This window comes from Branchiostoma floridae, chromosome 5 (genome assembly GCF_000003815.2).
Source record: "Branchiostoma floridae strain S238N-H82 chromosome 5, Bfl_VNyyK, whole genome shotgun sequence".
NCBI lineage: Eukaryota > Metazoa > Chordata > Leptocardii > Amphioxiformes > Branchiostomatidae > Branchiostoma > Branchiostoma floridae.
Window position 1 is genome coordinate 9,037,633 of NC_049983.1, and position 13,165 is coordinate 9,050,797.

The 13,165-nt window shown below is 40.8% G+C and overlaps 2 protein-coding genes across 8 annotated transcripts in view; one reads left to right on the plus strand and one right to left on the minus strand.

Moving 5' to 3' along the window:
* The window catches only part of LOC118416567 (glutamate receptor-interacting protein 1-like), a 114,467-nt gene that overhangs the window by 22,429 nt on the left and 78,873 nt on the right, over positions 1-13,165 (minus strand). For all 7 annotated transcript variants that reach the window (XM_035821719.1, XM_035821717.1, XM_035821716.1 and 4 more), the window contains 3 exons: positions 11,423-11,568; positions 8,935-9,082; positions 8,162-8,343 (listed from right to left, as the gene is read on the minus strand). In XM_035821719.1, the coding sequence (XP_035677612.1) occupies positions 8,162-8,343; positions 8,935-9,082; positions 11,423-11,568 (476 nt within the window). The remainder of the gene's footprint in view (positions 1-8,161; positions 8,344-8,934; positions 9,083-11,422; positions 11,569-13,165) is intronic.
* LOC118416571 lies at positions 103-7,624 on the plus strand. The gene is made up of 9 exons (XM_035821727.1): positions 103-356; positions 2,795-2,925; positions 3,336-3,407; positions 3,533-3,779; positions 4,356-4,512; positions 5,167-5,308; positions 5,868-6,059; positions 6,335-6,547; positions 7,277-7,624. The coding sequence occupies exons 2-9, from the start codon at positions 2,836-2,838 to the stop codon at positions 7,493-7,495; spliced, it is 1,332 nt and encodes a 443-aa protein (XP_035677620.1). The 5' UTR covers positions 103-356; positions 2,795-2,835; the 3' UTR covers positions 7,496-7,624.

The window sequence follows — 13,165 nt, forward strand, 5'->3', positions numbered from 1 at the left end:
GTCAGCCACCTGGAAGTGTGTATTATTGAATGCGTATTTGGGAATTCTGGGATAGTACAAGTTCCACCACTGGGTTCTTACCACCAGTAAGATTTCATCCTTACAATCACACCTGTAAACGAACCAAGTATCAAGTAAGTAAGTAATCACACCTCAGTTTCGCACACAAAGGACTACGTAGCTATTTCTATTTCAACCCTCCTTTGAACTTTTATGCATATCTCTGAAGGACATTAACTTGTCCAACCAGCTGAGGGTGTAACTGTAAACTAACCAAATCATATCTGCCAGATTAGTGCCCTATTCTCACGCACAAACCGAACAACTCAGTACTAAGCGGCGATACACAGCACTCAGTAAGTTTTCTTTATTTTCATTTTTCCTCCTTAAGGGTCAAGACGTGGATTTAGTTTGTGTCATTTGGTGCGGGGCAACATATAGATTTCTCTGCTCCCTGCACAAAATTGGTGGGTCAGGCTGCCCTAGTTCTGGACCCTATTGTTTTTGACATTCCCTAAAACATAATTGTATGAAGGCATTGTGAACAGGTCCACTGAGGATTCCCTTTTTATTTCAACATTAAAGCTTGCAGCACAATGTTATTACAATGATCCTTTGCCCAATTTGCTGATCACGAGCATATCTTTTGTCTGCAAATGTACCCTGTTACAATGAACAATGCTGCAGTGAACTGTGAACACTGGCTAATTCTAACAGGTGGGTTCCCTTTCTCACCTAGATATCTCTCTTAAACTTCACTGATCAAAATTAATCAAAATTAGGTCGGAAACACAAAACTGAGAATGAGCCAGTGGGAGTTTCTCTCTATAAATCCAGCTGACCCTTCATTATCAAGACACTAGTCAGGAAGGAGTGACACTCAGCACATGTGACTTAAAGCTGATTCAGCATTTTGCTACACACTGCTTGCATGCTAAACCTAATTATTACAGCAATAAACAATAACCGGTGCAGTATAAGCCCATACGTCGACTAACTACCTACTAGACCTACAGCACTGAACAACAAGACTAATATGTAGTAGTTGTTTTCCAAGGTTTTCATGTGTGCCCTGCTGATCCTGCACACATCTGGGCAGACCTGTTCACCTCCACATGGGTATCATGATAACTACATGTTGTGTACTTGGCCCCTTGATAATCCTGTAGCTTCTATTCAACAATCAGTACAGCTTTTATCTATTGACACAAACAAGTTTGAAAAATCAGTCTATGCTTAGAGGTAGTGAATAAGTTGAAAAATGGACCCAATGACCCAGAATGCCCTTGGGGAATGGCCCACCCCCTCCAGTGGCATACAAGCTTCAAGGTCTCAGAACACAGTATTTATCCATGACCCCCGTCCCCCAAAATAGTGCACCAGCTGTACTTGCAAATGCCGTAGTTATTCTTCAGTGCACAACAGCGATGTGGAAACTGTGGTGAATGGTAGAGGAATATATCGGTGTTGATACGGTATAAGTTGGATTACTTTGTTTCTTCGGCCAGCAGGAATTTGCGCCTTGATACTGTTACCGGCACTTCCTGTTCCTCGCCTGCAGTTCCATGACCTCCGCTGGGGGTCAAATCAAAGTGTCTTTTATAGAAAAACGAGCAGGCAAATCTATGCTCATTTTCAGATATTTTGTAGGTTGTACCCTCGACTTCAACATACTAAATTCATGTAAATTGTATCTGCACCTTTCTATAGGTTTTGAGTCGTTGAACCACTTCCCTTTTGGGGTCCTTAACCATGTAAATCCCCATAGGCGAAAAACTGTGTTCTGAGACCATAATGTAGCAAGTTCTATTGCTACTTCCATGGTAAATGCTCAGCAGAACCTCACTTACTTGTGCCTCCAATACGAACTTTCTGTGCAAGAACCTGTTTTGCCACTTCCACAGAAGCAAAGCATTCTTTTTTCCTCCATAATCTACCTATTAGGAGGAAGCTCCACATTGAGAGCTTCTTTCCTAGAACTACATCATTATGGGATAAGCTTTCACAGACTTTCACAACACTTTGCTTTGAAATGGTTTTAAAGTGCTTTTTTATCAAAAATTTTGTGGTCAAAGTTACCAGAAGTGTCAGCGAAACAACAACATAGTCAGGGACTTGTATTTCTTATGCAAGTCACGTATTTAAATTTTCAATCACTTGGAAGCGGTTCTCAAACAAAAAATGAAAGTTTGTTTAATATGACAGTGTGCAGCTAAAGAAAACTGCGATCTTTACGGGTAGACTATCATCAAGATTTACAGATTTCCGGGCGGTGTGTAAAGAGGTCCTGACAGCGGCGTCCCGACAGCGGGAAAATTTCACCGCTGACACGAAAAGCGTAATGTAAAGTGGGCCTTAGTCAAGGGTTAACAGACATCCTTCTTCACAATACTGTATTGTAACCATAACGCTTGAGTTTTGCAGTGAATCCTAAGTAAATAAAAAAAAAGTCTGTTGTCTGTTGCAATCCACCTTTTGCTCTAACAGTTAATGTCTATGGACTACCCTTCATATTGCACATTTGTCTTACTGAATTTCGACTTTCCTGTGTATTCACAAGTACAATTGTTGAGCTGCAATGTGAAGTAGCATGCATGTTTTACTTTACTAAATTTAATATGAATCGGAAAATAACACCCTATTGTGCAGTTTAGGACTCCTTTTGAAGTCTGCTGGGTTGACAACTTGAAAAGGTGATATTGATGTTCTTACCAAACATTTGAAAACCTTCCTATAATGTTCTAGTTACGTACTGTCCCATATCACAATAATTATTGTGTGTTGTTTTTTTTAGATTTTTCTCCTGGCAACAAACTTGAATCCAAGTGAACAACAATGTCCCAGAGTGATGTCTCGGTGCTCATCCCGTTCTCAAACGAAGACAAAGACAAGATAGAATACCTACGTCAATGCCCAACAGTACAGGTGAGTGAGAGAATCCATTATTTGTAGTGCTGCTGCAGTCTGACTCTTTCTAATCTCTTATCAGATCTGGGGACGGAAAGTTTCAACGCATCCTAACCGGGTAACCCCTGGTCAAAACACAGTAAAACATTTACATTGTATGTATACTGTATGTCACAGTAGAGATCACGATCCAAGACAATCGCCGATTGTCCTAGGACAGATCGCGATCAGAGTTGGTCCTAGGACAGGCTGTGATCGCGATCTGTCCTAGGACAATCAGCGATTGTCCTGGATCATGATCTCTACTGTGACATACATGTATACATGCACCAGTCCTGTAGTAATTTAAACTCTACACAAAGCACTTCTGTAAGATTTAGCTAACAGTCCAGAAATGCCGACTTGTTTCATTGTCCATTTCTTTGTAGGTGTCAGAGGTGATCTTCAACAATATTGAGGAGGAAGAGACACTGTTGGACTACGTAGAACGACTAAAGAAGGTGAGTAAAGTTCAGGACTGTGCTACCAGGATGCCAATATCCGCATCCGTATGTTCTCTTTTACATAACAATCTGTGGGTAAAGAACGATTGAGAACAGTGCATTTTATTTCTTCATTTTTCCAGCTTGTTGCTGACTACAACATCAACATCATTCTCCCCACCATCGACTTGTCTACGTTCGTGCACGCCGCCATCGCCAGGGACTTTCCGCACATCCCCGGACCCAGTGTTGAGTCCTGCTATCTGGCTTTCCACAAAGCCTACACACGGCAATACCTGGACCCCAGTGAAAACCCAACCCCCTACGATGTAGTGGACATGGATTCACCCACCATGCTGGAGGATGCACAGCGGGCCTTGGAAAAAGTCGGTAAGAAAAATGACTGCATTGCAAGTAGGATAATGGCGAGGGAGGTAAACGGGAAGGAGAATACTCATCAACCTAGTATGTATGCTATAAAAAATGCGATGACAAGCAATCATAGAAGACAAATTTCATAAAACTAATTATCAAGCTTTATGTTGGTGAATGTGGCTGAATCCATGTAATGAAGTTATCAAGCAGCATGGATTGCATACAATGTATTAATCATATTTGATATAAGCAGTAACTTAGGCCATACCAATCTATTTCCTTGGTTCACAGATTCACCTCTTTGTTTATTTTGCCGATAATTAAAAAATACAAACAACATGAGGCAAAAGACATCAGCAGTCAGTGCTTTGTGAAATTTGGTTCAATAAGGCGTTCTTGATAGTGTGCTCTTGACAATTTTGTAACCAGATAAGTGTCCATGTCTAGGTTGTTTCCTACATGGCTGCATTATTTATGAATAAGCCTGTTTTAATTTTTATTTTTTTGCTGCCGCCCGCATTATTTTTCCAAGAAAAATCTGTGAACAAAGAAATTAAATTGGTGTGGCCTTAAATGTTTTTTGCACCCCAGGTCTACCAGCATTCGTGAAACCCGCAGCAGCATTTGACACGTTCGGCGTGGCCAAGGTGGAAAACTACAACGACATGAAACGTGCCCTGCAGAACCTTCGGACAATGAGGGACGAACATCCTAACTTCAAGTCATCACCAAGCGCTGCTTTCTTCAAGTAAGCCAGTTCTACGTTTCAAAACATCACCTGCTTCTCCTGGCATAGTGACTGTTGTCCTGATGCTCTGCATTAGAAAACAGTATTATAGATCCCTTTGCAATAATGGAAAACTCTAACTGACCATGCTTTCTTGTTTCTTTGGTTGGTTATTGGGTGGGCCGACTACTCTCTCTTCGCGGCTAGGGGCTGAATTGCAAGGAGCTTACAATAGGCGGGACTAAATCGCAAGGGTCTGGAGCGAGCTGCCATTCGGCACTACTCAGGTGACCTCAATGCGACAGTAATTGCCCCAGGTGTGGCCATAGGACTGTAGGTTTTGAACCACTCACACTGGGAAGGATCCCTACTGTTTTCGATAAGTGTGGTGGGATCCTTAACGTGCTCGAGGTGTGGCTCTCCTCCATTTAACGTCCTCTATGAGGGACGGCCCTAACCGAAGCTAGGTACGCATTTTCACCTGAGTAAAGTGAGGGAAGTGGTGTAAAGTGCCTTTCCCAAAGGCACATCAATGGTGACACATCAGCAGTTTCGAACCCTTTAACTCTGGGGTCTGGGTCAAACACCTTACCGATTGTGCTACACGATGCCACACTTTTCATCCCAGATCCCCAAGTACATTGACTGAACTGTCACTTGAACTTTTCCAACTAGGGATTATTTCAAGCAATATCTGGACGTGGAAAAGTACCCACTCGCCCTTCGAGATGTTGTGATCGTGGAGCCTTACTTGGTTGCAGTGGCCCTCATTGGTGCGGATGGATACGTTATGGACAAAGAGATTGTGCAATGGACAGTCAGTATAGAAACTAGTCAAAGCTTTCCAATTGGTCGAACTGTCATGTATATTAGTCTGGGTGCCATCTTAGTTTGCTGCTTATATTAACACAATGTTCATGTTTATACATGTAGCTAGCTAGGATTGTAGTGGTCCATGGGTCACGACCAAAAGTCACCATCTTGAGATAGAAGAAAATGATTTTTTTTAATTAGATGAAAACAATCATTTTCTCCCTGATAATAAACAGATCAGATCATTAGGAGATATCAAGTGGCGCAAACGTGAGTTTGTAGCTTTCATCATTATGCACATGAAAAACATAGCTTCATTGCTGTGGTATGTACCAAAGTGCTGTATTTTCTCATAGAAATAAATAATATTAGGGGCAATAAATCTGATGACGTCATCCATATGGCCCCAAAAACAGATTTAGAATTCTTTTATGTCCATCTATATTCGTTACGGCTCCAATTTTTCTTAATTCTTTAATGAGAAGGTCAAAATGCCAATCTAGCCAACCTTGAAACCTTAAGCACAATCTGGAACTGTTCTGACCTTGTCCATACCCCCACAGATCACTGATGAGCTCCGATTTGACCACGGCCAAGAGGCCAAGTTCATGACCATAATCTCTCCTACCTCTGAGCCAGAAGACGTACAGAAGCGGATGTGGGATGTCTATAACGGCATCATGACCAGGATGGTCCAGTTTGGGTTCAACCACGGCTTTACAAACATCGAAGTCTTCAGAATGAAGGATGGTCAAGTAATAAATTAAATACAGTTTAACTTTTAATTACGTTTAAGACACACTAAACTAATGGTTACCCATTGTCAATTGACGATGTCCAGGTTGATTTTGCCAACTGCCACTGCATTCAATTTGATGTTCTTGTGCCTCCTTACATCTCCGTTCAAACATCTACATGTAGGATGCTGTATCAATGCCACTTGTTCTTTTATCATCAATTCAATGTGCCAAAGTGTCCATGCCAGATAAAATATACTCAATAGAACTGACCACTTTCTCACTAATTTCAGCTGAGGCTGTGTGAGGTAAATGCCAGGGGATCCAGGCAACTCCAAGGCTGCTACAGAGAGAGCTACAAGAACGCTAACCAGGACTATGTGTGCCTGACTGCTGGCCGCGGTATCAAGTACGTCGCACCACCCGAGACAGGAAGGTGGGCTATCGCCTACATCGTCAAGTTTGACAAACTAGAAAGGCCCGGCAACCTGATGGACTTCGACCAGGTGGGTGGAATAGAAAAGCTCCATGTAAAGAGGTGAGGATGTGGGTATAGATTTATACACGCTTGGAACTGCTTTTCTATCTTGCTGAAATGCCCTATTTAGCAAGGAGAAGCTAAGGGTTCATGATCATAATAGTGAAGGCAGCTGATAGAGAAGTTGCTGAATCGTAGTCTCAGGAATCAACCTTTTGAAGCTTTTCATAGACAACATATACAATTGACTTGTACTGACAGCTTATATCATCATCATCATCAACATTACTCATCCTCTATTTTGAGGTGCAGCAGGTAAAGTCTGATATGTCAACATGCCATTGGACTCAACATTCCTTAAACAATGTTCTAAAATATTCATTTGAGTCCTTTTAGGATCCTAATCAAAGTGGGTAGTAAACGAAGGCTCCTGTGGAAAATGGAAGGATACTGAAGAAATAAAGCACTAAATCAATAAATCAATTCTGTTTATCCTCTCAGCAGGTTTTATCTGTTATCCAAACAAGTGCTGACCCTAGAGCAGAACTACTGTAAATGCAGAAATTTTTGCGGTGGTTTTATTTTCGCGGTTTTCACGGTAACCGAGAAATTAAAACCACCACGAATATTTTTCCATTATATGTCTATGGTGCTACCGCGAACTTAAAACCACCGCGAATACACCATTTTCACCCTACCACGAAAGTAAATCCTTGTGAACTTAAATGCATTTACAATATTCTCTGTTATACCACAGATTGAAAAGCTGAAGTCAGATCCTGACTTGTTGTTCACCCTGACGGCGGGTCCTGACGATGATGTCATCAACTTCACCGGCAGTGCCGGATGTCACTTCTGTTGGCTGTGGACCTACGGGGACTCCAGGGAGGCCATGATCAGCAAGCTTGTTGATGTACTCAAACTGGTGGTTAAGAAGCCAGAACGGCTGACATACCCAGTATACTATGGAATGTAATAGCCATTGGAGGGTACCCTTGCAAATCGGATACCAAGGTCACACACCAGGGGGCCCAAAATTGACCATGACCTTCATCTTTCCAACACCTACCCACATACCAAATATCATCCAGAGGTTCTAAAGGTATGCTGACAACAAATATCCAGAAACACAAACAGACACACACACACATGTCAGACAGACACACCAAAAACTGTAAATACAGACACACCAAAAACCAAAAGATTCAGTAACTGACCCTACTGAAATGTCATCCAACAGAAGAAAAAAATTAATGTAGCCTGAAATGCAGCATTTTTCAGTATCATGTGAGCTGGGAAGCAACAATTGAAGAAGCCACAAGGTGAAGAAGGTCACTTGAGGTCTCATTCCTTTATTACTCTGAGTTTGTAGTCAAAAATGATTCCAGGCCCAAAAAATTATTGGGTATCAAAAGCCAGTTTTTTATAGGTGGATCATGAATTCCCATCCATCCATCAGTTAGATTGGGATGGCAATTTTTTATTGCTAATGAACGAGTGTGCTTACAATAGAAAGCAAACTCCAGATACACAGTTTTTTGATTGGATTTGAGGGGCCCGACATAGAAGATGAGTGTTTTAATGTTGATTCCAATGGCACGGTCTAATTGTGGTATGAGACCTTGATTCTATGAAGTCTTACCATTACTGATGACGGCCTCGTTGCTGGAGCCTGCGTACTTCATGTGGCTGAGCGGGAGGATCTCCAGTTTGACCTCTGCCCCCGTACTGGCCAGCAGCTGGACAGCTTCGGGCAGCGTCAGGTGTTCTGTACTGGTGCCGTCTATCGACAGGAGTTGGTCTCCCGCGTGTAATGCACCACACCTGCAGCAGGAATGAGGGAACAGGGAAAATTTTTAGTGTAATCTTTTTATTCAATTCTTTCTCACTATTTCAAACTTCATAGTGTAAACCAATAGGACAGGAGTGGTAAGCAATTGCTATCTAACCTGGACAATTGAAATGCTAACATATCTATTAGTAACTCTTCCTACATTCTTTTTTTTTTACCATTCTTATAAATGACAAGCCGTGCAAGTACTTTTAATGGACCATATACACACAATGTACTGTATGATTGAAATATCATCCACATAGATCCTATAATAAGGAAAACTTGTTTCTGAAATTGTGCTCAATTCAATCTATGTGTATTAAAAGAGTACAAAAAAGGTCCAAAGATAAAATATTTTCATATTTATTATCAATCTCATCATATAAATAGCATGACCATTACACAGGTACATATACATGGTATCTGCTACATTGTGCATTCAACCATATTTAACATGGTCTTGTCTTTTGCTATATACCCTACTGTAACACTTTCCTTGCATTACATCAGGTACCTGTATATAGGGGGATGTACATTCGTATAACAGCAGAAATTGGGTGTCAGAAAAAGCATTTTCCGACCTGTCTGCTATACTAGCAGCCTTGATCTCCTTGATAATGAGTGCCTCCCTGTTCTTGACCACTGCCATACCGGGGGTGATACCAAGACTTGCACCGGGGGCCTTCGTCACTTCTACCAGCAAAGGGCCCTTAGCATTCTGTACTGCCTCTGTTGGATGAAATTTCATATGACATATAATTAGAATCTTCCTTATCTGAGATGCAGCTTATAATGATGATAATTACATATTTTACATGGTATAATGTATGATAGCTTTGTATACATAATAATACAATAAAATACAACAAAACATATCAGTATGAACTTATGTTATTGTTGGCATTTAGTCTGTTTTTTTTTCAGTGGCTGACCACAAAGGAATACAATTTATCGCAATATCATAAAATTGGATACACTACAAAGCACAGGCAGAAAGCAACAAATTTGTTTTACTCAGTCTGGTAATTTGACTGTCTGCTCAGTCTACTAGTTTCAGCTGACAAAAAAGGAAAGTTTTTGTCTTCATTACTCGTTTTAAGCTTTGCACCAGCTGTTTCAATACAGAAGTATATACAATAATAAGAAGAATAAATCTACATGCATTATCTACAGTTGTAATTCTAAATATATGCTCAGTAATTCCAACACTACCTGCTGCAGATGAGTCCAGTGGCATGTAAAATAAAACAGCTTGTGTACAATGTTCACAAAACTCACAGTATGTGTACATGTACCTGTTGTATCTCTAACTTTCACACAACTTCTTCCAGGTTGCAAAAGTTGCCAAATGCCCTTAATGCCTTGAACCCCTAGATAGTCATGAATAGTTAGCTACAAGTCATAAACCTACTTGATTCCGCAGTCTATACCACAGTTTAATCTTAATGGGACAACTTTGGGACAACTTTTAATCCACACTGCCGGCAGCAAATACTAATGTTGCACACATTTGCTCAGACTCAGGTGCAATTGCCAAGTGGACATTTGCCTTGGATTCGGTAGGTCGTGAGTTTGATTCCCGGTTGAGACATACCAAAGACTTTAAAAATGGCATATACCACTTTCTCTGCTAATAGCACTCAGCATTTGGAAGAGTTTGGTAGTTGAACACATACATGTACACTGCTACCAATGGACTAGCCCCTTGCTGCAGTGATTGCACAAAGTTGTGTCTTGCAAGGGCTACTGAAATAGAGACGGATTCGCTTTGCTATACACCATCTGGTGCAAGGAAGGACTTATCAATCCCAACATATTTTGCAAGCTGAAAACTTTACAGTAGGACTTGAACATACTCACACGAGAGAATTAGCTGAGCAGTCATGCCTAGAAATCGTTAAATTACATCAAATTTCTGCCATCAGGTCAGACAGTCTGGCAATGCTGCAATTTTCTGCTTGTTTAACTGTGGGCTGCCATATCTCACATCAATACACGGGGATAATTCAATCTCATGCATGTATGCATCTTCGTTTAAAGCTGGTAAAGCCAGACCTAAAGGCACAAACATGTAGTATCTCACTGCACTTGGGGCCCTGGTGTGGCACCACGGAATTTGGAAGATTACTCAACGAATTTCAGACTGAGATAAAGAAAAAGTTTTCGTACCTTTCTGTATTCTGTTGTCTTCTGAGTTATAATTTACATATCATGCTTTATCTAAATTATAAAAAATCGGTGAACATAACACAACAGTGCCGCAGTGAACGAACCCCGCAGTGCCATACCGATGCGCCAAGTGCAGTGAGATACTACCTTATGTGTTTTTGATTTAAAGTCAAGTGAGCCAAAACATGCTCAGTCAAAAACTGGCTGAGACGACAACTCAGGGAACTGAGAAATCTGAATACATCATATGTGGACAGGTGGTCATTATAGATAGGATTCTTATTGCTGTAAAAATGTCAAGGGAAAAAATTGCCTGAGGGGTTGCCAAAAAGTGGTCACATTGACTAAATTTTCCCTATGACTGTAAAAAAGTTTCTCCTGTATGTGACTTTGAATATCCCTGCAAATTGGTTTTCGAAAATTGATTCGTACATGGATCGTAAAAATCAACACAATTCAGCACCACACTTGTACTACAAGGTTGATTTGAATATGGACTGATTGAATTAATGATTTGCCAAAGAGCAGTTACTCATTGATAGTTTTTCATTGACAAGCAACTGGATATAATTTTGGAAATGGTCAGACGTTTCAGTTAGATTCCCATTGGAATCCAAAATTGTCTTCAGCTTGACCTTGTCTTACCTTGTTTCCTGTTGGACATCCAAAATTGTCTTGAGCTCGTTTGCGTTCATAGTTAGGGTATAAAAGACCAGTTTCTCCCAGATCATTCAATGTCACTGACGAAAGATAGTGGATACTATCTGAAACATCTGACTGTTTCTAAAATTATATCCAGTTCCTGGAGTCTGGAGTAACTCCTTTTTGGCATATCTTATTACCTGGATGTCTAGCCTTCATCTACGGACTAATGATTGATTGATTGATTAAGTGTCCTACCCATGATTGACACATCGTATTCCACCAGAAGGCTGGCCTGCGTCCCACACTGCTTGAGCGCTGCCACTGCCTCCGCGTGCGTGACCCCTGATAAGCTGATGTTGTCGATGGCCAACAGTCGATCTCCCACCGCCAGCGTACCTTCCCTGGGGGGACAAGGACGGCGTGCATGATTTTCTGTGAGATGCTTACTAATTGAAAACCTTTCACAGTGAACATACATGTACATGTACTTCCCTGTAGGCATGACAACACATCAATTTATCTTGTTTCTCCTTTCATTCATCTTAAGAAATACTTACACATGATGCATGTGCAAGGAATCAGAAGACAATATCACTTATCGTGGTGACTTTCTACATCCAAAGCTGGCTTAAAATATTAATCATAGGTGCCATACCAACCTAAAATGCTAACCGCTTCTCTCCTGCAATTTTAAAATCAAAACCAATATCATTTTCTAAATAGCTAAATGACCCTCATTCTGTAAAGGAATACTCTCATATCAACTAGTGGAAACATTACTATAAGTGATATTCCCGTTAGTTCTAACGGGAGGTGCCCCAACACGGTACGCTTTTTCTTGTGCTCAAACTCATGACGCTCCATCGCTAGTTGCCTGAGAGTGATCAAATTTTGATGACTGAATTTTTTACACATAGATTTCAACAACATACTTGAATAAGAAATGCATTCATGTGGTTCATGACCCTTTCGCGCTGCGTGTTACAAGCGGCAAACACTGTGAGACAATTTTGTATATGTAACCTTCCAATTTTGTGCTACGCTGGACAGTGTGCCTAATTCGGTACGCTTTTTTTACATTTTGCTCTCTTCAGAAGTAAGTGGTAAATTTGAGTACACAGAAAAAAATTAATAGTATGATATTTTAGCTTTCTTTTGACAGTAAAATCGTGACTGTATGTACTTCTTGTCTCAAACGAGGAAGGCTGTACCTAGAACAATCCAGCTGATGTTTTTTACCGGCAATGGGCTGAATGCACTGATTGTGAATGCCCGATTAAAAAAAACCATTACGAAAAAAAGACACCGCCAACATCAACAAAACTCTGTCTGATTATATGAAAATATCATCTACATCTCTCTATCAAGTCTTATTTTCATAGACAGCACGAATCATTTGTTACCAGTCAAATAAATCTTTGGAGCGTTCTCTAATTGCCACCTTCACGGCCACACTCCCTTGGGAGTACAATGGTGGCAATGTTTATGTCGCTTCCTTTTGGTTGCTTTTCTACTCAAAAAACATTTGAAGACCCATATTCATAGTGTTTTAAGGAGCTTTATTTATGTGTATCATGGCAGTTGTGTGACTGCTTGGAAGAGTTCGTATAGCTAGCGACACGAGCCGCCAATACGCAGAGGCCGGTGACCGCAGTGATTCAGCACTGTCAACATTACTGTTAACATGAAGTAAACATGTTAAAGTATACTTGGAATGCAAATTAAAGCTGTGTGCATGGACTTGGTTCATTTACCTTTGTAATCAGCATAATCAGTGGCAACAAACACGGTGTACTTATGGATAATCAGATCAGCAAAAAATCCGTGCCGTCTGACGACGGTGACCGTCTTAGGGCGGCCCCCGTTACACTCCTTGGTTCAGCCAATTTAGCAAGAAGTAGAAATGACAACAGAGGTTTGGAAGAAGAGTCACAATTAATATGTCAGAGGTGTCTCCAACTGGAAATCGTCAAAACTAAAACCGTCATTTTTAGCTTA

What these genes read in the sequence shown, in the direction of transcription:
- LOC118416571 (XM_035821727.1), top strand. Translation starts at nt 2,836, where the DNA reads ATGTCCCAGAGTGATGTCTCGGTGCTCATCCCGTTCTCAAACGAAGAC. An exon ending in ACGTAGAACGACTAAAGAAG is followed by an intron (nt 3,408 to 3,532) that starts GTGAGTAAAGTT and finishes TCATTTTTCCAG; the next exon opens with CTTGTTGCTGACTACAACAT. An exon ending in CCAAGCGCTGCTTTCTTCAA is followed by an intron (nt 4,513 to 5,166) that starts GTAAGCCAGTTC and finishes TTTTCCAACTAG; the next exon opens with GGATTATTTCAAGCAATATC.